Source organism: Hetaerina americana, unplaced genomic scaffold, assembly GCF_022747635.1.
Source record: "Hetaerina americana unplaced genomic scaffold, ioHetAmer1.1.p SCAF_6, whole genome shotgun sequence".
NCBI classification, from domain to species: Eukaryota; Metazoa; Arthropoda; class Insecta; order Odonata; family Calopterygidae; genus Hetaerina; species Hetaerina americana.
The window spans coordinates 77,686,654-77,713,245 of NW_027287205.1; the positions used below are offsets into that span (position 1 = coordinate 77,686,654).

The window sequence follows — 26,592 nt, forward strand, 5'->3', positions numbered from 1 at the left end:
TGATGGGGAAAATCATTGTTTATTACTGTTTACACTAGAATGGCAAAGCTTCATTATGGATGGACTGCCTAAGTGGTTTGTTTTGACTGTCAGAGCAGAGCTTCTTTGAATGAATGTGTTTTGGTGGATAGCTTAAGTGTGAAGGTACTTCAAATAAGTATGTAACTAGCTACTTGCAGAGAATGGGATCATATAGATCAAAATCACATTCAAAATAATTAGCCCAGGATATGGGGTAACCTTAGGAATAACCCTATTAGAAATGTTTCGTAAGTATTTAATCTGCAGTAACAATCAAGTCTTAGATATTTTTAAAATACCATATTAAAGAAATTAACTTTTAATTAAGAAATTAAAATTTTTGAATTATGCTCACATTACCTTCCATATTAACCATGAGCAAAAGGAAAGAAACTATCAGGTTAATACGGCACTTTAAATGTTTATATTGATATGAATGATAAGACTTTTTGCCAAGGTTACAGAATTCATGGCATGAAAATAACTAGAATTCTTGCCATCCAATGTAGTAGTAGTAGTTTTTAGGGGAGGCGACCAACAGCTGAGGTCATTTAGGGATGGACAGGAAAGGATAAAATGTGGAGATAAACTGCTATGGTGTAAATTATTCATGAATTCTTATTAACTCATTAGCTGATGCACATTACCCATATTATTCACCCATAATAGACATATATTGGTTATGCCAAATTTTCATTTCAATAATCAACGAGATGCTGACCAATCTAGAACAGAATTAGTGAGAAGTTTGTTATTAATTATTTTTATTTTTTAGGTCATTATATTTTGCAACTTTATAAATGATTCCGAGTACATTACAATGAACAGTTTTACTATCTCACTAGGGTTCCAGGAATGTCATATGATTATACTGTTCAACACACTCGCTAGAACCCTGTCGAGAACAGTTAACACGAAAGACAATTACACTCACTGTTACCAACACTCATGCCCAAAAATCACATTCTCACTGACAAACATTACAAGCACTTCATGGGTTGTTACAGTTTCTGAGACCAGGGTGTGAAAGAATCACAAAATAATGCAGCTCCCTGGAGCTCAGTTACATAGGTACTCAAATTAGGTATTTATTTATTTTTATATACCATTCCTATACCCTTTGGTTTTCACTATTTACATTACTTGCCAATTTAGGTATTCTGCTATTACATGTTTTAAAACCTCATACTCATTTAACTAATAAAAAAACTGTTTCTTTGCGAGGGGGATTTGACTCAGATGCACATGGATTCGTGATAGTGGTGGCACATGAGCCTCATTCCTTTTACATTGAGAACCTCATGGTATTTGTCTGATGAAGATCATAAAAATACCTTCACAAGCATTATTCGTTTTTTTTGTTTTAACAGGGAGAGCACAGTAATAAAACACATCACAGTTGGACCCATTTAGTTATAGAATAGCTTAGATGGGGTCGTCAAAGGAGAGGAAGTTACCATTCCCTTTAAATCCTCTTGAAACTATGCGGGGTCATTATTTTTTTTGGGAGATATGGAATAGGGATGAAACAATTGCTCAGCAGGAAGCAGTGGGTCGGGAGAGTTTATTTACTCTTGGCAATGCATCGGTGGAGGGCCAATCCCGTAAACATTTTATATTTTTTTCCACTCATCCACCTGCTCTCATCCCTGAAGTCTTTGGAAAGCACCTGAAATCAACATCCGACAACATTTGCATATCCGATATGTCCAACACATTATCAAAAAATCGAATCACTCTCTGGTTCGCTCAGGCTTCTCACTCTCAGGGACTGAGCCGAATCGGTCAGCTGGCACCTGCCACCAGGGCACAACAGACAATCCACACCAGTATCCCCCGGGGAGTCATCGGAGGCGAGTATGGATTGGTTGCCTTGGCTGCTGATGAGGAAGATGACGATGCTGTGTGCAGGTCCACGAGGTAAGGTGGAGGGCCACCTTCATAATTGTCATCCATATCATCTGGATCTCCAGACAGCTTATAGTCTTAAATATAATACACAAGGTGCATTAGTAGGAGAAAGGGTATTTTTAGGGTGGGTTGGCATACAGAATACTGTTATATGGAGCAAAGATATTATTAATTGTGGTCATATTTGTATTTTGGAAACTATTTATTATGTCAAACAGCTAACTCAATAACTTGGTAATTAATTCAGGAAGAGAAGGGAATATTGTATGCTTATAGGATGGAGAAAATCAATGGACAGAAAAGAATCCCAACTAAGTTCTAGGCTTGTAGGAGAAGAGAAATGGCTGTTGAGGGAGAGAGAGAGTTATTAAAAGAAGGCAGGACAAGTGGGTGCAGGAGATTCTGAGAGACTATGGCATGCTGAAGATGAATGCATTGGTCTTTCAATAAGTCCATCAGAAAATATAAGAAAGCATTATTTTGGGTATATTTTTTATATTGTGATATCGATAAAAATAGTTTTCCATGGGAGGATAAAGACTTGGATTGCAATTTGGTAATTATAAAGAGCAGCATCAGACACAAGAAGATAAAACAGGTAAGATGGTCAAGGAAATGGCAAACCCTTTGACTGGAAAGAGAAGAAAGGAGAAAATAAAAAAGGCAATTGGAAACTACAAAAGAAATCATAGGGATATTAATTAGGAAAAGGACTAGAGTACCTTGCTTTGCACTTGAGATGATGAGGGAGAAACCTCTTAACACTCTCCCCTAACTACCTAACCCTCCCTTAACTATCTCACCTTCCCCAATCACCCCTGCCCCTAATGAGAGAGAATGAAATAGAAGAATGTAAGTAGTGAGTTAGGTGAAAGAAAGCATTTGGAGATCAACCATAAACTAAGGCACAAAAATTAAAGGAAAAGAAATGAGGTGGAAGAGTAAGTGCAGTAATATAGAAAGTGTACAGAGAAAGGCTGAATTGGGCTCTAAACGAAGGTGAAAATATATTTATTGAAACAGGGAAGATCCAAGTGAGATGGGAGGAATATATGCTAGAAGAAATAAAGACCAAATTACGTTAAACAATGAAATGAATAGGATATGGATTGGGCTAGCTTAGTTCCAGGGTAACTCAAAGGTGAGAAAGGGCAATTAGTAATTGAAATGAAGCAAGGCTGTGGGGTGAACAACATTCCAGTGGATCTAATTGAAGGTGTATGACAATATGGGAGGAGTGTTTATATAGAGTATTTGTTCTATACATGAGAGTGCCAGGGGATATTAATTACTTCACCTTTCATAAGTTCAAGATAATATAAAAAAAGGGTAGATATTACTTTTCAAAGTCACACGCTTTAAACCAACTACTTCCCCCCACCCATAACGACCCCCCTCCCCTAACTACCTCACCCCTTCCCCAACTCCCTTCCACCCTGCCCGTACTATCTGCGGCCTCCCCAAAATCTATCCCCATAACTACTCTCCCATGTCCCAAATAACATCTTCCTACACCACCCTCCACATATAATTCCATACCCTCCCACAACTACTCCCCCTTCCTTAATTCCCATGTTCAACAATTCCCACTCCCCTTACAACCTTCCCCTCCCAAATTTCCCTTCCCTCCAAACAACCCCCCCAACTACTCACCCTCCCCTAACACCAAACTGCTCCCCTCCTCACACCCTCTCATCCCAACTTCTTCCCCCCTCCCCCAAATATTCTTCCCTTCCCAAAACTACCTCCCCTAATGCCATCTCCTCCAACTACTTCCCTCCCCTAACTCCCTCCAATGGCTAACCCTTCCCCAACTCACCCCAATAACTACCCCTAACTCTAGCAACCCAACTACTTCCCTCCTCTCCCTTACTACCCCCCTGCCTTAATTCCATCACCCTCAGCTATTCTCCTTCCCCTAACTCACACCACCAAACTAATTCCCCCTCCCCTATCTCATTTCCCCAAACTAATTCCCCCTCCCTTAGCTCACTTTCCCAAACTAATTCCCCCTCCCCTAACTCACCCCAATAAACAATGTCTAACTCCCTCCCCCAACTTCTTCCCCTCCCCTCATACAGTCCCCCAACTATTCCCCTCCACTTCATACCTCCCCCTTCCCTAACTACCTATTCTGAATTTTCTCCTCCTCCCCTAACTCCATCACCTCCAACGCTCTTCTATAACTCCCTCCCCACTCCCCTGATGCATTCCCTCCTTTAAACATCCTCCCTCCTGCCCTAACTCCCTCCCCTCTTCCCCTAACCACCCCCATGACACCTCCTTTCCTACGTCCTTTCCATTGCTACCCCAACCTCGAATCCTTCCCCATGACTCATCCTCTCCCTCTAACTCCCTCACTCCCCATTGCTCCCTTCTCTCTTGACTCCCTCCACCCATCACTAATCCGTAACTCTAAGTCCCCCATCCCCCTAACTCTCTCCCCCTAACACCACCTAACTCCATTCCCTCTCCTCTCCCCACACCTTAACTCTTTGCCACCACCTCCTTCAAACCCCAACCCTTTAGTCCCCCATTCCCCTAACCTCCTCCTAAAAATAATCCCTTCCCCTATCTTCTCCCCTTTCTAACTCTCTGCCCCCTCCTCTCAGCCCCCTCCAGACACTTCCTCCTCATAAACCTCTCATATCACCTTGACCCTTAAATCATTCCCCCTAAATTTCTTCCTTTCCACTGACTACCTCCTCCCTCCCCCTAACCCCCCCCACCACGCCTAACTCTCCCTATGCCTTACCTATGTCCAACCAACCTTTTGGTTCTCCTCCTCTGTTTAACACTTCATTCCTCTCTGTGTCACTGTGGCGTTGCCGTCCCTTTGATCGACCTGCAATGACATAGTAAATATGTTAGGTAAAAATGATAATTTTGGGCAGATAAATCTGTCTTGAAAGATCATTTAATTTCACACAAAAATGTTTATTTTCCAGAGAAAACTCTGCATTAAACCATTGGGTATTATTCAAGCATTCATTTAATTTTATAACAATTCTTAGTAATGCTAATACTTAAATAATGGAAATGTGACAGACTTTTGGATTTTTAAGTTCTCTCCTCTTGTTTGACTTGAGGAAATAAGTTTACTGCATTACATAGGCTAAGATAGCAGGAAGTTATGATACCTTTTTTTTTGTCATGCGGAGACAATGTCAGGGAAGGTGGTTGCGGAGCAGGGGTAGTTGTTGTAGTTGAAGGAGCCGGGATTTCTGTAATAGAATGAAGAAGGAGAGGTTAATAGGAAAAATAGACCAACAGAAAACTTCGGAATAACTGAGTGCCTCACTCAATTAGGAAGACATCATAACAGTCCCTATGGCATCATTAAGATTATATTTAATTACTAATAATACATCAGGTTCAAAATCATTGAATGGGGGGTTAAAGGAAACAGCAGTTTAGGAAATGAAATTGATATTATTGGTAATATACCAGATAAGTTAGCATTTAGATGGATACGAGCTACCAAATTTCAATACCTATTTATTCCTTCCGAACTCATATTTCACAATATATGTGCAGTGACTCTTTAAAAAAAAAAAAAAAAAAAAAACAACCAGGCATCAATCCATACAATAAGCCTCTCTTCAATGCCATATACTTACCCTCTTCATCCCATTCAATATGCCTATCCTATCTCGGCTTGGCTTGGCTCAACATGCCTGCTATAACCCCTTGGTTATCAAATGTACTTTCTGTCATGACAATCAACAGCACATCACCAATAAAAATGCTGTGCATCCATCTAAACCTGAAGTGAAGGACTTGTATCTGGACAGCATTGAGGCATTAGGGAGGATATTTGGCATTTTAACCCATTCGCATAATCTCTTTGGGATTTCAAGTGACCCCAAACACACCAAATTTTAAGGTATTTGATCAAAATTGTAGCACATTTGAAAAAAGAATAATTTTTAAGTTAAATCTTGGCTGATATTGACAAAATTTTGCAATTGTATTGATAGTTTTCTGTTTTTTAAATAGGGTATAGATTAAAATTAAATAGAAAGCATTATGTTTATAAAAATAAATATTTATCTTCAATAAAGCACATCCCTGGGGATAATTCTTTAGGGTATGAAATGACTTGAAATGATCTGTGCATAGTGTCACTTTGCAGACATCCTCTGCTACATAGACTCTCTCCTTATCTCCAGGTGCACGACACACACAACGTTTAGCAGTTCGTTTATCTTTTGCCTCACTTGTCTCACCTTTTTCTGGGAAATGACGACCAGTTGGTCTCATAAGCAGGTTGGGTATATGATTACTGCGTCTCCTCACAACACCTTCTTGATAAAATTTTTCCAACAACTCTTCTGCTAATATCAGTTTGAAACAATGAAAATTTCTATCTTTTCTCTTATTTACAAATTTATTCATACCGTATGTATTTAGTAGCATCATATCTGGCAATTAAAAATAATTTTTCTTATAAGCTTTATTATATCATTGCATGAAATAATATTTACTCAATATCTGATCTCCAACATCAACTCCTCCCATATTCTCATTGTAATTAATCACAGCAGTGGGTTTAATTATTACCTTCTTATTTTTTCAGTCTACTTTTTTGATATTTGCAAACTTCAAGGGTTGTATAGTGCTGAGCATTACAGCATCCCTTTTGTTGCTCCATTTTATTGCAGTCATGCTATCGCTACAGTATGATATTGCTTCACCTTTTTAAGTGTTTTCCTAATGTCTTTTGGTATAATTTTCCATTGGGCTCTCACAGTACCACTTACATAAGTTCCTAAATTATGTGATTTGTAAAATAAATCTGGTCACCTATACCAATTATCAATGTACCAGAAGTACCCCTTATTCAGTAGATTAGACTTGCTCATCAAATCTAACACAACCTTAGTACTAACAGGAGTATTGTCCGCTTTGTCTTTCCCAATATAAAGTTAAAAGTCATTTATATAACCGTTGCTGGAGTCACATAATTGGTAGAGTTTCAACCCAAATCTTGCCCTCTTTGTCCTAATATATTGAATGAAGTGTGGGCTATCTCTGCATTTCATCAGTGATTCATCAATGCAAATGGAATGCATTGGTGTGTATACTTAATGAAAAACATCAGTCGTCATATCTATGAAAGGTCTTAGTTTTCTAAGAGGGCCATTACCATTTAAGTTTTCATTGTTTGCAAAACCTATTTACTTATTTGCAGAACTCTTCCTCTAGGCATTATTGTTCCAAAATATGTAATACTTATATATGCATCTTTACACCAGTAGCTTTGTAAAATTATAACCATCATAATAACAAGACCAAAATGCTCCAGTAGTCATATGATGAAAGTCACAGTCAACTGGTCTATACCTGTGAGTCTCCATGACTACATGTTGGACAATTTTTTCATTTAAAAAGCACAAAGACTGCTACAACTTTTGCTGAAATTACGGGACATTCCTGCACTACCAGTGAAAGGATAAATAACTTCAACCTTTTGATCTTGTTTTCAGTTCCATATAGTATCACAGTCGATCCCAACATTGGGGTTTGTTTCATTAAAGTTTTCCGAAGCACTGTCATCTGAATTATAATAACTGTCCAAGACAACACCATTATGTATCCTTAAGGGTTTTGGAAAGATTGATTCTTCTTCACTACATGAATCATCATCACCAGAGCTGAGAATGTCAAGTAATTGGTTGAAATTTTCTTCATCAACACTTTCACTGACTCTTCACTTCTGAATATTTTGTGGAGACCAAAAATTTATAGACAAGAGAAGGTAATTTCTAAAGTAATGAATAGGAAAACTTCCTGAGGAACCCTTCAAGTGGTAGCTGCAAACAGATACAGATAACTGACCAAAAATTAAAAAAACTGAGATAGCAGCAGGATCAATGACATGTAACACTACGTATTGTGCAAATAAATATGCTTGAGGTGATTAAGGCCAGATCCAGCACATATACCAGTATGCTAATGGATGGGAATGGGTTAATACTAATTTAACATATTTCGAATACTCTGGAAACTGAACCATTGAAAGGGGGGACATATATGAGGACGGTGGACGGCTCGTATGTGGATGGCTTAGAGGTGTATTGGGCATTTTAATGAAGATTTGAAATGAGAACGACGCTCCTGACACTGAACCATTGAGTTGAGGGACATGTATTTGAACAGCTTAGATGCCCAAGGGCATTGGGCATTTTATGAAAATTTGAGTAGATTATGATGCACCGGAAACTAAACCATTGAGTTAAGGAAGAAATTTTTGGATGGTTACAATGCTTAAGGGGGGTATTGGGTTTTTAAATGAAAATTTCACATTATTATGAAGCTTCAGAGAATGCATCATTGAGTTAAGGGACTCTGATTTGGACTGCGTAGATCCTTAAGGCAGCCGTGTTGGGCAGATATATGGCATTTTGACACGATTATGAGGCTCCAGCAAATTAAGGGACATGATGGCTTAGATGCATTGGAGGGGGGAGGTATTAGGAATTAAAAGAAAATTTGACATGAATACGATGATCTGAAAACTTCACCATGTTACTGAGGGACACATATATGGACAACTTAGTTGCATTAGTGGGGGTAATTGGGCTTTTAAAAGAGAAGTTGACATGGTTCTGAAGCTTCAGAAAATGCACCATTGTCAAGGAACCAGTCAAGGAACACAAAGTTGGATGATATAAATGCCAAAGATTATGCATTATAATAAAAATATAACATATTTACTGTGCTCCAAAAACTTAACCATTGAGTCAAGGGATATGGATCCTGACGACTTAGATGCATAAGGGGTATCAGTTTTATAAGGGGTATCATTTAAATTAAAATTTGACAAGATTATGATGTGCAGGAAACTGCACCATATGGTCGATGGTCATGTATTTGGATGGCTTATATACATAAGGGTATTGGGCATTTTCATGAAAATTTGATGTGATTATGATGCTAAGGAAGCTGTTTCATTAGGTTGAGGGACCCTTAATTCATTTGTGCTTAGCAAAATTTTGTGCTTGCTTCCTTCCCACAAAGATAATATGCAACTCACATGGTTAAGGAATGCAAAGAAAGAATTAATGGGAGAATGCTATTTGTAGACAAATTTGTTTAAAATTAAACAGTAAATATTAACAACTTTTTATTTTTTTTAATTAAAAATGTTTATAAAATCCAAGGTATTGCAAACTTTTATTTAAAAAATTCCAGTTGAAGTTTCAGAGCATTTAATCATCATTAAGATTATAATTTTATTCAAATTTGGTGGAAGAGGTTAGAATACGGATAATCCTCAATCCACGCATGGATAATCAAGAGTTTACTGTACATGAATGAACATAAAATAGGGTGTACTTACCATCTAATTTGATGAGTCCATCTGTCTCGCCCAGGGAATTCTTTGCCATGCACTTGTATGACCCAAAGTCTCGATGAGTTACATTCCTGATTTTCAGCATCATGTATTTCTTATACCCATTCTCAACAGACACAGACTCGTACTTATCTCCTGAAAGAAATGAAGGGTTCAACATCTTAGTTAATGGCTTCTGTAACATAGAAACACAAAATGATAATGAACAACAGAAAATTATGTTATAAAATTTGATTAAGTTTTCACTAAAAAAATGCATTGGCTACATCATATTAAAAAATTTTGTCTATCATCGGGTTGAGGTTTTCAAATTGTGGCAATGGAGAAGAATGGAAAAGGCAAAATGGACAGAAAGAACACAAATAAGGAAGTTCTAGAAGAGGTGGAGGAGAAGGGGATTTTTAGGGAGAAAAAAGGAGGCAGGAAAGAGCATGTTACGGATGTGGAAGACTATGATAGAGGGGAAAATGTTAGACAAAGAAGGAAGGGGTAGAAATGTTGGATGGAATGAAGAGAGGGAAGAAGTATGCAGGATTAGAGAGAGGTTTACAGAGGAAATGCCAGAGGTGAGAATGTCTTTTGCAAGGAGAAGCAAAGGAATGTGTCACTGTGGTCTGTGTTAATCTCAAACCTGCATTGACAGAATCACAACAACAATACTTAGGTCATTCCATAAATCCTCAAAATGATATAGAAAAACAAATGACAATGAGTAAATATTTTTTATTTTCTACATAATGTCCTTATAGCTTGATATACTTTTGCCAGCATTTCTCCAATTTTTTTATGCTGTCCAAAATTCAGAATTTGGGATGGTCCTCAAAGTAGGCATTTGTGTTGGCAATGACCTCCTCATTCGATGTAACTCGTTTTCTATCAGGCCATTTTTTAAAGGTTGTCAATAAAAAAGTCACTAGGGGTCAAATCTTGTGAATATGGTGGATGTTGCACTAAATTAAAACTTCAATTCCATAATTTCACCGTAGGTAATTGTGCATGTGTGCACCCATGAGAGAGAGTTTTTTTCTTTGCCAAATGCATACATCTTTTTTCTTGATGTCTTCGCTCGGCCAGTGCAATGACGATGCATAATACTCTTCATTGTACTGTTTGAAAGTAAACGATGCATGATTTCGCAATCATCTAAAAAAAACTGGCCATTACCTTCTCAGCCCATGTCACCATCTCCGCCTTCTCCTCAGATGCAGAAGAAATCTTTATATTAGTGTTCGAAACGGCTAGCAGAATATTACTGTTTGAATTTATTTCACATGACGCTCAGTTAGGAATATGAATTTTGGTCAACAACAAATATTTTCTGAATTGAACAGACTTGGAGTGGGGACTTGGAGTGCCACAGTTTCATTTTTTTGTAAGAATTGTTCAACAATACCTTGCATGTTCATTGTAAGAGTTATCATTGATCAGACTTGACCGTTGCCACCAGGACAATCACCTAATTGCCACGATAAATTCTTAAATTAAATAAACAATATACTTACAGTTTTCCCTATCAATACATTTTATTCGTTTCTATGATGACAGTTGGATAACAGTTTTTTCTCATGAATCACTTACATTATTATTATAGGTAATCTACCGTTTAAGGTAGGTTTTAAATGAACACGAGCTATCAAACGGTAGTGTCAATTCCTCAAGAAAAAAAACTTTATTGACTTGGTTTCTGTTCTTCTCAGTTGTATCCACGGCAAAAATTTAGTAGTATTAACAGTATTCTAAGCAAATAAAATCTCCAAGATGGTACTGGCTATCTGCTGGGTTTCACGTAGTGTGGTCTTGAAATCGGATTGAAACAGCAAAATGAGAAGTGATTAGGGAAGGCGTTCGACAACTGAAGTCATTTGCGACATTAGGGACATGTGGGTAATTTTTATGAGGTTTCAGGGAATGGGGGAAGGGTGGAAAAAAACCCGGCGTCAGGAATAGCCTACTCTTGCTGAAAGGGGTAGACAAGGGGTCACATATACGTAAAACGTTCTATGCGATGAACGGAGTACTCATTTAAAGTACTCTCCTTATGGTACCCCTAACTAAGGATCGGGATACCTTTGCAAAATGTAGACCCCGGGATTCAAACCCAGGGGTGATACGCAAGCCACCTCACCAACGCGATTTCCATGAAAAAGAGTAAAAAGTGAAAATGTGTAATAATTTTCCAGAAATGTCTTCCGCTTTACACCCACAGCACATGAAAAAAAATGTTATTTCAATTATTATTGGTATTCTATTATTCTAGCACTGGCATTCGGTTAAGGTAAGTTTTGGCTGGACTGAAGACATACGTCAAATATTTCGATAACAAATAATTCTGTGTTGTCCATGCTGAATGTGTGAGAAAGTGTTACGAGTCTCTCATAGTGTAGAACTTTTACTGTCCTGTGGAAATGCAAAGTTATTTCAATTCTTCCTTGTGCATTACAATGACATTTCAGAATTTATCGGCTTCAACTATCTCTAAAAAATTCGTTTTTCCTACCCAATCAAACTCCATGAAGCGGAAAAGCCCTGTTTATATTTATGCCTGTCAATAGAAGCCAATATTCATTCACATAATTGTATTGACATTTGCGTTGACTTATCTCACATTCACAATTATAAATGATAACAATGACGTTAAAAATCATGTATATCCCTTATTACACAAAAAACTGGCAAATTTTATACCTGAATGAAATGTAAATTAAAATAATTACACTTTGGAATAATTATGCCTACAAAACTTTTGTCAGTCAGTACAATCATGATTTTCTCTTTACTTCTGGCGACAAAATTAAATCCGTCAAATTTTTCGGTAAAATTACTCATGAATTTATGAAAATGTTATAATTTTACTGCAACCAAACTTATAGCAGTACCTTGAATCATAAAGAAAAATTACATCTTGTCTTCGTGTTGGCTAACTTTGAATGCATTCCTACTTTGGTTTCTAAAATAGGTTCTTACGATGAAAACGTTTTAGGAGTAACCTACTCTACCAGGTGGATCGACAAAGTCGGTAGACCATTCACCCGAGTCACCTGAGGACTGGGTTGGTGTGCAGTGCTTCCCACCCCGAGGGCCCAATTCGAATCCCAGCGGTAACTGGTTCTTTTAGTAACATCTCCATTCCAAGTGGAGAACCCCGTCAGTCGGATGGGACATTGGAATTCGTGTACACCTTAGCGTAATTCTTTAATAAAATAGGCTAATACACGAACAAAGGGTACCCTTCATACGTATTCAATACCACGAAAAACTTCAATAAAAATACCCCCACAACTATTCCTAGCGGTAAAAATGACCACGTATGTCGGGTTGCCACATCTAACAACTTCTGCCGCTGGATTTTCTTCAGGAAGTATAAAAAACGACATTCCGGATCTGAAGAAAGACGGAGGGGTGACGAAATGGGGGATCGATGCCCTTCTCGATTTCGTGAGTGGCGACGGAAGCAGCGCCCTTTGGGAGCAGTTTCCTGCGGCGTCGTGTTTTGGAACGGCATACCTAACGCGAAATGGAACACGCCTGGAAATGGAAGAAGGGGGCTGGAAAGTGGGGGGGATGGCTGTAAAGGGAGGCGTGTGTGTGTGGAGGGGGTGGGTGGGCAGAGGAACCCCCCTTCACCCTTCCATCCCTCTTCCTCATCTCCCACCCCTTTCCCCATTCGCCTGGCCGCGCGAATACACACACCAACCGCTTCCCACCCTCCACCCTCTCGCCCCCTAAAGGTTTGGTGGGATTATGTTTGGACAGGAGATGAGAGGAAGAGGAAAATTGCGAATGGGGAGGAGGAGGTGGGTGAACGGGGAAAATGGCAACGGTGCGAGAATACTTATGTGAGGGAAGCGGCAGCGGGGCGACTACTCTGAAATTTATTTTGCACGTACATAGGACTGCCCTTGTTGGAGCTGTCGATTTTCTTTTTAATTGAATTATCCAAAATGAACGAATGAAATAACGAAGGTTAAGAGAAAATCCGATAGATTTGTTAAATATTACTGCGAGAAGAGAGAGTGACGGGTAAGTTGGAGGAATTGCTCTGGGAGCCCGTTGATCCACGAGGGCAGGCGAGAGGCACAGGTGTACGTGAGACGTATATATGTTCACATGCACATCAGAGCTAGTATGACCTCATATTTGTACCTGCATGGCTGGTGCATTAACACTCCCTGCCACACACCCTCCCGGAAACTTCTGGAGTCCTTGTATTTTGTAGAATGTGTGCCTGAAGATAAAAGTACGTGCACCAGCAAACTACTTTTTCACGAGATGAACGAATCGTTCCGGCGAGTGATTTAGGATAATTTGCTCTTTGGTTTTTGCTGAAAGTATATATTATACCTGAATTATTTCACTTGCGTACAAGTGCCGTGTATAGAATTGAATACTTAATGTAAATGCAAACTGTAAACGAAAAATATTAAGTCGCTATGATTTCCTTTTACAGTGTCTTTTCACGTTTCATTCAGTATTTTTTGAGAATATGTACGATTCCTTGGTTTTTATTTCTTTACAACTGTCGAATTGTGCGATTTTCACAAATTACTTGCATTAAAAATTAGGACTCTGCACTCTAGGACGCATGACTTGGAATAGGCACTCCATTCAAATGCTTTCGAGGAAGGCGTGTATATTGGCGATCATGTACGTTGTCAAGATTACCTCTAAAGAATCTGATTTAATGGTTTGAACTTTGATTTTTATGAAAAAGAAAACGACAACACAATTTAGAGCTGTCAGAAGGGTTTTAATGAAGGAAGACGTCGAGAAAGAAATGAAACAAGTTTTACAAAAAGCATTCTTTCGAATTTCATGACTTCGAAAATAGCGTCCGGAATACAGCATTCGGCACTAGCGTTATATGTATAGATATTAATATGGCTCGAATAATCAAAACGCCCTATCAAAATGTAAGTAAAGCTATTGAATCCTAATATAAGGCCGGAGTTGCCAAATAATGTAAAAGAAAGAATGGTTATTGTTAAATTGTGAAATCTCATTAGCTGATTGTTAAAGTTCTTTTGGTAGCATTGCTTTGTTTTCACTTTGGGAGTACGTTGATGCTTACTCAAAATTATTGGACACTAATGGACAGATTGCTCATGGGAAATACGCGGGAGGGCAATTGAAAACCGTCGTAGCGAAGATTCGTAGCTCAGAAGTTATCGCTGATCCGGTAGAAATGTTATTTTCCAAATGTTGCCTGAAATGAAAAAGAGTAAGCCGCAGACGGCGGTAGAAGTGGACGGAAAATCAATATGAATAAAGTAATTGGCATTTAATATCGGAGCCGAAGGAGAATGCATTACACCTCTGCTTACGGTCTGCCGGTGGTCACGAATATTTTTCCTCAACCGCTTTCAACAGGGAATTCAGTGATACTTATAGAAAATAAATTGCTTAAGTTTCTGGGGCTGGAACAATATGGTGCAACGCTTATCCTTTTACGAGCAAAGAACTTTGCCTTAAGAAGGTAACGTTTAAAGTTGACTGCTCCCTTCGAACTTTACCTCGAATCACCGATAATCTTATGTTATATTTCAGGTAGCTCTCCAATAACAATGAAAATCATATGCTCTCCTAAGACATTAAAGCAAAAATATTACATTTATACGAGATAGAATAGAATAATTAAAAAACGCGATTAGAACTTTAAAATCGATACAGCACGAGATAATTGATTTTAAGAAATTTTGGAATTTTTCTATCAATATTTATTTATTTACTTTGAATATTCAGGTAACATCAGTATCGCATTGGAGGCCAACATTCGCTCAGTAAAAATCCCTCCACAATTAATTATCATTTAAAATACCATCAAAATCTCGAGATACCATATTACAACCAATACAGCTTGACATATGAGTAATACGCTTCTAAAGAATTGTCACTGCTAAGTCACAACGTCATCGCTTCCCGTTCGATCTCGTGAAAACATCGTCATGATTCGAAGATATTAAACTGACCTGGTTCCCTCCGCACGCACGGGAAACCACGAGCCGACGAATTTGGGTCGCGGAAGGAAGGAAATTTGACATCGACTGACGTGTAATCCAAAAAACATTCCGCACTTTTATTTTTTTAATTTAAGGGTAATTTAGCATGGAATTCTCGACTTGTCAGGAGAACTTTTAAAGCGAAATATCGTATATTATTGTGATACTCAATTTCCGGAACAGCAATAGGCATACGCTCTCTTGCAGTTGAACATTTTCATGCCTTTGTGCAATTGAATCTCTTCAGATTTGCATCGGTCGTTGTGGGAATTAAATTGAAGAAGATGCAGAATTCCGAGGGTACATAAGTGTAATCTCAAGGTACTGTGTTTATCAGGCGATAGAAATGCGAGAACGTTTCCTCAGTTTCAGTTGGATTAATTATTGACGTGATGTAAGTCCTATAGACTGTAATCGCAAGAACTACCCTCGCGGGGAGATTGTTTGCTCCTACCTTGATCACTATTACCAGTAAATTTCAATGTCGGACCAAAACGCAATGATAACCCCTCCCGAAACGTACACTCGAGCGGGACGATAACCACGGTAGAAGCTATTAATTTTGTTATTATTCTACCGCTTAGGTAGATTATGGATGGACAAAGACTAAACATCGATACATACATACAAACACACATATATATATATATATATATACATATATATTATATATATACATAGATATGTATATATATACACACATATATATATTATTAGGTAATCTACCGGTTAAGGTAGGTTTTTTGATGGACAGAATTAGTAATTAAATAATTTGTGACCCCTAGCAAAACACAACGTCCTACTTTACATCAGGTCCCTCTTCAGCTCTGAGTACTTTCTTCCTCCCTTCTTCCCGTCCAACATCCCTATCCTGTTCCTTCCCTTTCCTCGTTTGCCTAACATTCTCCCCTCAATTACATTCTACAACATCCCGCTGCCGGTCAATATCCCCTTCAGCCACTTTTCCTGCCTCAATACGATTGCTCCCAACAAACCCCTCTCTTCGCGCAACATACCAAGTACTTCCTCGTTTGTTTTCTTCTCTGTCCATTTTACCTTCTCCATTCTTCTCCACACCCACATTTCAAAAGCCTCCAGTCTACGTCTATCCTCCTGCTTCAATGACCACGTTTCCGCGCCGTACATAGCTACGCTCCATATCAAAGTTTTTGCGAGTCTTTCCTTAACATCCTTACTCAAAGTCCCCGTCATCAACTCCCTCCTCCTTGTGAAAGCCTCTTTGAATAGCGCAATTCTTCTCCTCACGTCCCTACTACTTTGACCGTGTTGGTCCAAAACACTACCGAGATACGTAAACTGTTCTACCTGCTCTAGTTTTTGCCCTCCTATTTTAATGTTAAGCTTGGCCTTTTTCTTTCTAGAAAATAACATTACCTTTGTTTTATTAATATTGATTCTCATCCCATACCGTTCGCACTGAATTTCCAATTCACTCAGCAATGATTGCAACCCCTTGGCTGACTGACAAACTAAAGCTTGGTCATCAGCGAACCTAACTGATTTTACGAATTCCCCTCCCACTTTCATTCCTACCTCGAGTTCTTCCCATGCCTCTTTAATCATTTCCTCTGCATACAGGTTGAACAGTAACGGTGATAATGGGCAACCCTGCATTACACCTCTTCCTAACACTGCCCATCCGGACTCCCCGTTTCCCACCCTCTCCTGAGCAGTCTGAGACAGGTTGCGGATTAACCTCCTTTCCCTCCAATCTATTCCTATTTTCTTCAATATACTCATTAGTTTTTTCCCAATTCACCCTATCAAACGCTTTTTCGAAATCTACGAAACAGGCAAATACCTCCTGGTTGTGTTCTATATTCCTCTCGATTAATAATCTCATTACTGCAATGGCATCACGCGTACCTCTCCCCTTCCAAAACCCAAACTGATCATCCCCTAAGTAATCATTTGCCCTACTCTCTATACTTTTGTTTATGATCCTGAGAACAACTTTAGCTGCGTGGGATATCAAACTTATCGTCCTGTAGTCCTCACATGATGTAGCCATATGTATATATATATATATATATATATATATATATATATATATATATATATATATATATATATATATATATATATATATATATATATATATATATATATATATATATATATATATATATACATACGAGGGTCATCCGGAAAGTAGTACCCGTTCGTGCCGCATGAAGTGCTGACGACGCGAGTAGCCGCTGGACGAGGTCAGATAGCTTCAGTGGCTTGTCTGCCTTCTCTGAGCCAAGTTGCGTGACGCTAGCATTGCCTGTGTTGTTTCTTTGATTGTTTACAATGTTTAAAAAAATTGAGAACGCCGCCAGTTGTGAAGTGAGGGCAGTGATTAAATTCCTCAATGCAAGAAACGTTCGCCCATGTGATATTCATCGCCAATTAAAGGAGGTGTATGGAGACAATGTAATGGACGAGTCGTCTGTTCGGCGGTGGTGTCGCAACTTCAACATGGGGAGGGGGAACACACACGACGATGAGCGTTCGGAGAGACCGTCTGTCATTACCGACCAACTGGTGAGCTCAGTTGACGAATTCGTGAGGAACGATCGGCGCGTCACAATTGATGACATCTGTGAGCATTTTCCCAATGTTTCTCGAACAATTGTTCATGAAATTGTTAAACACCATCTGCATTATGCAAAAATTTGTGCAAGATGGGTCCCTCGCGTATCTCAATGAGCTGGCGGCGAAGGACTATGCAGCAGGAATACAGAAACTTGTCACACGTTATGACAAATGCCTTAATTTGCTTGGAGATTATGTTGAGAAGTAGTTTAAAGTATCCTCTTTCAAATAAAATTTTTTATGTTTGTTAATATTTACTTTTGTGTCTTTATTTCACGAACGGGTACTACTTTCCGGATGACCCTCGTGTGTGTGTGTGTGTGTGTGTGTGTGTGTATATATATATATATATATATATATATATATATATATATATATATATATATGTATGTGTGTGTGTGTGTTGTTGAGGACCCACAAGGGAGAACCCACCAAAGGAGAAATAGACAATACACAAGAGGAAATGATAGTAGGTTAGCAATCATACAACATCATAAAGGATAAGAACAGTGCGTTTTGTGGCACGCATAGCCATAAAAATGGGCGAGCCGCATTGGCCTAATACACATTCAAACACGAAATCCCGCCAAACGGCGAAGAAGTGGAAAGATCTCGAGATCCGTTCAAAATGCTTAATCCACTTGAAAACGGATATTTTCCTCAGAGTAAAATCACCGCAACTGTCACACAGCTGTCAACATTTCAGTAATTTCTTGATAACTTTTCCCGCATTTAACGAAAAAGCTTGATGTTGATTCGTTGCTCCGTGATTTCGTCAATTTTCCATTTTCGACAAACAGTAAAAACAAGGACACCGGACACTAACATAACTGGCACCATACGCGCAGTTCGACGATACGCCAAGCACAGACGGTCTCAGGCAACTAGCGCTGCTAGTGGGAGGGGCTATAGTGAGCGTCATGGCCGCCAGATTGCACCAGTTTGCGTATTTGTCGTACGTTCTACGTACGTATGTCATAACGAGGATTAAATTATTGATGGTGGCTTACATATAATTTATTTTGATTTCGAAAACAGCTGATTTCTGTATGTTACCATTTGACTCCCATTTCTCATAGAAAGTAAATATACGAAATTATAACTTCAGAGAGAAAAGCAATGTGGATGAACTAAAAGTTTCGTAAAAAGTCTAATGTTATAATTTATGTTTTTAAAGTTTAAATTTTTTAAACTTTAAAATTTTTAAAAGGGTTAAAGTGTTAAAACTGTTAAAGTTTAAAAAGCTTTACACTTTTTAAAGTTTATGTGGCTACCATAATGGCTGAAAGTGCCTATTAGAAAGGCTTTATCTTCCATAACGTAAGTAAAAGTTTTTATGTATTTTTCAGCCAAACAACCGCTATAATTGTGGTCCAATCGGTACTTGTACTGTAGCAACTTTCGGAGATCTCTGTAAACATCATAATCAGCTCGAGTACAGCCAATACAAAAAGGTACACACCATGCAGGAGGGTAAAATTTTAAAATTCCCAATTGTATGCTCACGTATGGTGCTACTTCAATGCTAATATTCAGGGAAATAAAAAAATGGGTACCTCCAATTATCTAAAAGACACGATTTAACGTGGGATGACTTTAACGATAGAATATTGTGACTAGTTTATTTTAATCAATAACTGCAAGTTGCACATTTACCGAATTCAGTCCTTCTGAGTAGTAATCCGGAGTATTGCCGCTATTTACATTATTATATATCATAATTGAGAATCTTTTCATTATTAAGTTGGTTTTAATATGAGATAAACCTGTTGGTCTCCATTTTTTTCCCGAATGCAGACTCATATCAATCTACGTACTTTAAGGCGACTTCGAATTCAGAAAGGCGACGACGCCACCATAGAATGCGAAGGCAAACACGCAAGTAGAATAAACACACACGCGGTAGAAAATCATTGTACATTGCCGAGAGCGAGTTCTCTTTTTTCCGGAAAGGGTTTCAGGTGGAAACCGGGAATAAATATGTTTCCCGGATGCTTTCCCCGAGAAGCCGCGGGACAAAACGAGTCAACACGTGGAAGGTGCACGAAGGGGCGAGTACAAGGGAGCCCACAGCTCACACACTCACAGCCGGCGTAGAAGATATTCGACCAGGAAGAAAAAGAATCTGCCTCCGTCTTCCCCGCGCGTGATCATCCAACCGAGTGAGGGCACACACACTCGAACATACACACGGAACACACCAACCAACACGGATGGGGACACGGGCAAACGAAAATATAAACAACTGATCAATCAAAAGTTAGGAGAAAAGGTTGCTCAAGGGAAACAAAGGACACGGGGAGGGGTGGGCATAAGGAAGAAGGGATACAACAAGGCCTTCTCCCCAAACCCACCCCCCTCCCCTTCTCTTGCGTACACACGTGTCGAGACAGCAATCTCCCTCGTCCCCTGCAAGGAGCTGGGAGAAGGCAAGAGGAGAGGATGTAGAGGGCGGGAGAGGGAGGATAAGGAAGGGCGAGGGAGGGAGGGGGAGAATGAATCGATCTGTGCGGGGACATGGCACGGAGAGGATGATATTTACTTTTGCACGAGGTGAGAAGGAATAGGGGGAGGGAACAAAAGGGGGATGGAGAGAGGAATAACGTGCGACAGACATGGAAAGAGAGGCGGATCCGTTAAATTACTTCATTCGGGAGAGAATGAGACCATGAAAGTCGACAGCGTTACACTTTACTCCCAGTCAGTTGACCACTGATCTACTCTGCTGAGCGAAAACTTCAAATTCACAAATGCGCGGAGATTCGAATTAAACGAATTATTCGAATTGATGGCGATTTGACGAACAGCTTTCGGCTGAGCACGTAGCCTAATAGGGAGTACTCAAATCGATTTAAATATTATGTTTGTCGCGAGTAAATGGGCATGAAATTTCGCAGACTCTTTTAGCATGCGTGCTACGCGAGATGCAATAAATCGTGTGCCCCAGCATCAACTACCGTGCGATAATTTTACTACAGTTGGTGCCAATCACTTGAAAGTGCACTGGAAAAACTTCTGGATAAAACAAACGTGATGAGAATCAACTTAAATTTATAATACATTGCCTTTGGTGGCTTCTTTTTGATTTATCAGATGCTAGAATAAACGGGAACGGTAAGTTTCTGATTCATGCATTCAGGTTTAATTTACCACATTGAAATGATTGTGATGAAATCGAGCCTTTACACCGCATGTATTATTATTATTGGTATTCCACCGGTCAAGGTGGGATTTGGATGGACACATCCTATAAAATTGTACAAAAATACATTTGCTTGTGTGTTCTTGCAAAAAACACGTCCATGTGCAAATCATTTATCGGAAGTTTCCCTAAGTGCACGAGACATACACATTTACGCCAAAATTTTCCCAGGACTAGACCAGTCGGCAGTTGCAGCGAAAATAGTTTCGGTCAAAGTTAGGAATCAAATGCATGTTTGTACGCGTGCATTATATCGAAACGAGAAATGTTCTGGACTATCGGAAAGCACTCATACACGCACATAGCCCAAAAGAAATCACGAGTATCCGCATTTTTAATTTTAGCACGCGTTTCTACATTGGCGGACGAGGAGTTACAGGAGCCAGCCAACTTCCTATGCAGAATATTCTGATGTGGGTTTATGGGTGATGTTAACGTTTATTGACGAGCTATGATTTTGGCACCAATCGCCGTTGACAAACCAGGGAACAGCATATGAACTCCGACACTCTTAGACGCATCGGACAACACTAGCAACTTATAAACCTTTTTTAAAAACTATCATCACATGCACCATCAATAACATCATCGAGTCAATCTTCATGTTTTTAATAAGCCTGCACGTGAAGTCAGAAAACTCAAATAAACACTCTTCTGCTTTGTGGCATGATGATAACATAAGCATTCTAATACTGTCAAATCCACTTAAGCTGCACATTGTAAAAGTAAACGTTGAAGAACAAGTTATTTTGATAATACATATAAGTCAACAGAACCCAAAGCGATCGGGTACAATAGATGAGTTAATGTACAATTGGAAGCAATTATTTCTGAAAAAATCTTTCGATCAGAGTTGGAACACGGATGGCCGAATCGCAGCTCTGAGACTGGGTTCTTTTATTAAGTCCAATTAGTTTCCCATTTACGATTTTCAGATTTAATATACCATGAATTTAATAATGCAAAAGATAACTTCAGGGCAACAAACTAAACAAGTGAAAGGCTGAATGTGAGAAAATAAGTATGATACCGATCCTTAATCTTTCACAAAATGAAACGATAACCGGTAGCTCAGAGGCAAAAACGACGAAGTAAGTGCCTATTAAAAATAACAGCAAAAATATTGAGAAGGCACGATGATTGAAATAGAATCGGATGTTTCTTTTTAAAAGATAGATCAGTAAAATAAGAAGCTTAGCGCGCGAGTCACTAAAAGTTTCATTTTTATATAGTTGCTACTCGCAAGTTCACTCTGTACTTATTGCAATCCTTCCATGACTATCCTGCTGGAAAAAATCCACCATCATCCTTTTGTAACGGTAATATCCAATGTTATACGAGGATATCTATCACCTTTAAGGGTGCCGGTTATCACAACTCCACGTAAAAAGTATTAGAACTATTTATTGCTACAGTTCTCGAAAAAAAATCGGCCACCGATTGCATTGAGTAAGGTTGTTAAGAAGAGATTGGTGAAAACTTAGATATGGGTATATATGGCGCGGAAACTTGGAAAAGGAAGCAAGATGTTAGGCGTAGGTTGTAGGATTTTGAGAGGCCGACGCGGAAAAGAATAAAAAATGTAAAATGTAAGGAAAGGGAAACAAAGGAAGAGGTACCAGGCATTTTGGAGGAGGAGAACAGGTTGTTGATAGAGGTTCACAGGAGACCGTAGAGGTGGATGAATTTTGATTGGGGATGGAATGTTGAAGACTGTGATAAAGATACATTAGGTAAGCAAGGAAGAGGTAGATTAATACGGGTAGAGTAGACACGTTGGACGGAACGAAGGGAAGTAAGAAGGAAGTGAGCGGAATTTAAGAATGGTTTATTGCAGTATCGGGTGCCAAGTTGTATCTTGTGTGACGCAAAGAAAGGTCGGTATGGAATTACCTCCTGGCATGATATGGTTGAAATTATCCATCACGGAAATGAAAATGACTTGATTAACTCCACAGTGAATGTGGATTTCACCAAGTTATTTTCGTTTCGGAAATTCAAGGGTGTTCTATATGTGCCCATCAAAAAATGACCTTAAACGGTTGACTGCCAAACAATAATTACAATGACGGAGTAGACCAAACCCCGATTATTCAATAAAACGGGAGACGGCAGCTGTGTGTGGTGTGGCAGCTGAATTAGGGTAACGAACTGCAAAACTGGTATGCTGTTGTACACAATTGCATCCATTGAGTCTCTCCATCCCTAAAACCGAAAGAGATCCGTATTTCCGCATTGATGAATGTGACTAGATCCACCAAAGATAAAAGAGTGTGTTTTTTATCATCTCTTAAGGTTTTGTGCGTGCCACACCTGCTCTGTGTTTTCAAATATTTTACATATTTTCGCCAAAACTCTGACTTAATTAAAAGGAGATGTGCGGGGGATAGAGCACAGGAATGAGAAGAGACAAACAGGACGGGAAGAGATAAAAGGATTTGCTCCTCGGGTGAGAAGCATTTCACGAAGGAAATTTGGAGGGAGGGAGAAACTAGGGGGTAGAACTCTCGGCCAGCACACGCCTTTCGCCTCTACTCTCTATTTATCCATCGGCTCCGGGGGGAGGAAAGGGTAGATCCGTACGATGGGTGGGGGGGGGACTGGGGATTAAAGAAAATGGGGCGGCTGTAGAATTAGATATTTTGAGGGAATGAGAGAGACTGCATAAAACCTAACCAGCAGAGCCATCCGTCCGAGGAGGCAAAAACTCTGTCCAAGAAAAAAAAGCGGGAAGAAGTATAATTGGATTCCCAATAACCTCTGCTCACTTAATTAATTGCTATTGTTAGTGTCACTTAAATAATTTTAGTTAGCTAGTCAAAGGATTGATATTACTGAGCGCTTTACAGAAAGATTTTGATAGGCTTGGGATGAGAACCAATGAGAAAAAAAGAAAGGTAATCAGATCCTCAAGAAATAGGAAGGCTACGACAAACGCATAAGTTTTGGAATACAGACAAGAGCACGCAGGACAGTTCGCCTATTTTAGAAATGTGTCAGAAGATGTGTAGGCAAAGTAACGATGGAAAAGGAGAACAATTTCAGGCAAAGAACCTATTGCAAGGAGAAGGGAGTGGACGACTGGATCTAAAAAAAAACATTTTAATAAAATACCAGCCAAACAGTTTTATATGTCTTGTAATATTGTACGGAATGGAATATTGATCATTGATGCAAGAGGAAAAGAGTAGAATGGAGGGCTATTGAGATTTGGGCGTGGAGAAGGATAGCAAAAGCGAAATGGGCTGAAATGCAAGCAAAAGGTCCGGGCATGGTGAGGGAGGAGAGAAGACTCTTCGAGGGAATTCAAAGAAAGAAGGGAAGGTGGGATGTGGGGGATATCAAGTAAATATGCTTGACTGCGTTAAAGGGTAAAAGTTGGGTAGATGAGGTAGAGGCATAAAAAAACACAAAGTTTTGATTAGAATTGTGGTAAGCTTAAAGTACGTGGGTGGAATTGAGGAAAGGTTTGTTGTTCCGCAAGTTATGCAGTATTTTATTCTGTGTCGTATCAGAGGCTTAGAAATTCAGTAGAACTAGTAGAAAGAAAAACCCTTCCCTCAACAGCAGATTAACCATAATAATTTATGAATTATATCTCTCTCATGATATCCTAACTACAACTACAGTGGCTACAAACAAATGGAATATTTTCCACCATTACACAAAAAGAGGTTTTATTAAATTAAAGGTAAAAGAATGTACTCTACCGAAAATAGAGGTTTGTTATTCGTAATGGTTAAATTGCGTTTTTGGGGAAAACTAGACCGCTTCTCATAGGTCACTGGTACAGCATCTTTATCCCTCGGATATCTGCAAATTATTATTCTTTTCACGTATGGGGTACTAAGATGACAGCCGATGCGGAGAACAATGATACTTTTTGATTGTTAGGTGAGAAAACGGTGAGGATTCTCTCAAACCATGTAAGATGCACGTCCGAAGAGTTATCGCAGATAAAAATAAGTCCTTCGGGGTAAATTTATCATCAGATGAACTCGACACAGACGATAATACGGTAATGATACAACGACGACACAGACGATAATGGGTACAAAACTTTGAGCTACCAAACGGTAGAGCGACAATTCCCCTGTATCTCTCAACAAAGCAAAACCCTCTTCATCTTCGCTTATTTCCTTCTTCCCTTCATTCCATCTAGTACCCCTATTGTACATCTATTCCGGCCCCATCCTCGCTTGTCTCAAGTTATTCCCTCTTTCATGGTCTTAAACATCCCAATGGCCATTGAAACGCTTGTTATTCATTTTTCATGCCTCCTTATCATTTCTCCCATCAATGCTCTCTCCTCGTTCATCATGCAATTCTTCTCCTTGTGTCTTCTATTCACTTCCTCATTTGTTCTTCTTTCTGTCCACGTAATCTCCTTCACCCTTCTCCGCACACACATTTCAATAGCCTCCAACCTAGATCAATCATTCTGCTTACGTGACTATCTTTCCAAGCAGTACATAACTAAGCCCCATGTAAATGTTAAGACGAGCTTTTACATCCTTTAAAGTCCCTGTCATCATTTCCCTCCTTCTTCTGAAAGCTTCTTAGCCTAACGCAATTCTTTTGCTTATGCCTCTACTACTTGGACTATTTTCGTCCAAAACATTTTCGAGTTTGATACACTGTTCCACCTGCCTAGTGCATGACCTCCTATACCAACCCTAACGTCACAAATTTTCTCAGCCGTCGGTCACCTTCCACAGCACTACTACTTATGTCACTACCAAAAATCTTTCTGGAATTCGCGATCCTTATACTGGCTAATTATTAATTAAGCCATGTGGAAACGGTAATCAGCTTGAAAGGACTTTTAAAATTTAATTTCTTACTAAGGTTTTTATTAAAATCTCCTTCACGCCATCAGAATAGAAACGAAATGAAAAACAAAACGAAAACCTGGTGGAATACGGAAGAAATGTGACCAGAAAAAGAATTACGGTATGGCTAACTCCCAAAAAGGTGAACCGATCGCCATCTAATGCGAAAAAAAATTCAAGAGTGGTTTCCAATTTCACTGATTCCTGAATCGAGGCTAAATATTTTTTGGGCAAAAAAGACATAAGGAACTCGATTCGGAATTCCGGATATTCTCAGAATACCATTTGGCGGTGTTTGCCTCCACCACGCACTCCCTCCCTACGGGTTATCCCGTCTTTCTCCCGCCCACACATCCATGTCCCTTCGAAGGGCCTCCGGAAACATTCTCCGCTTCCCTTAACCCTTGAAAACCCTTCCCTCCCTCCTTACAAGGAGCGGATGGGCATGCATACACATGCGCCAGAACCCGTGTGCAAGGGGTTCCGCGTGAGGGTTCGATTCGTCGGGTGGAGAAGGACCAGGAGAAGGGGTAAACATAGGGGGGGAGAGACCCTTCTCGCCCTTACCTTCCTTCCTTATGTAGGCTTCGCTGGCTTTAACACTTGTTTGGGAGTTTACTATCTAATTTTTTTTAGATACAAGGATTCGTGTGTCCCAGTAACAATTCG

General features: G+C 39.3%; 1 protein-coding gene across 3 annotated transcripts in view; it reads right to left on the reverse strand.

The window, feature by feature from the left end:
• Positions 1–827: 827 nt before the first annotated feature.
• The window catches only part of LOC139695051 (lachesin-like), a 1,045,117-nt gene continuing 1,019,352 nt past the window's right edge, over positions 828–26,592 (reverse strand). For 2 of the 3 annotated variants that reach the window (XM_071593655.1, XM_071593654.1), the window contains exons 8-11: positions 9,278–9,427; positions 5,073–5,156; positions 4,688–4,777; positions 828–2,006 (exon numbers count right to left, since the gene is read on the reverse strand). In XM_071593655.1, coding sequence (XP_071449756.1) covers positions 1,807–2,006; positions 4,688–4,777; positions 5,073–5,156; positions 9,278–9,427 — 524 coding nt within the window. In that variant the 3' untranslated portion in view covers positions 828–1,806. The remainder of the gene's footprint in view (positions 2,007–4,687; positions 4,778–5,072; positions 5,157–9,277; positions 9,428–26,592) is intronic. The other variant, XM_071593656.1, reaches the window with a different exon arrangement.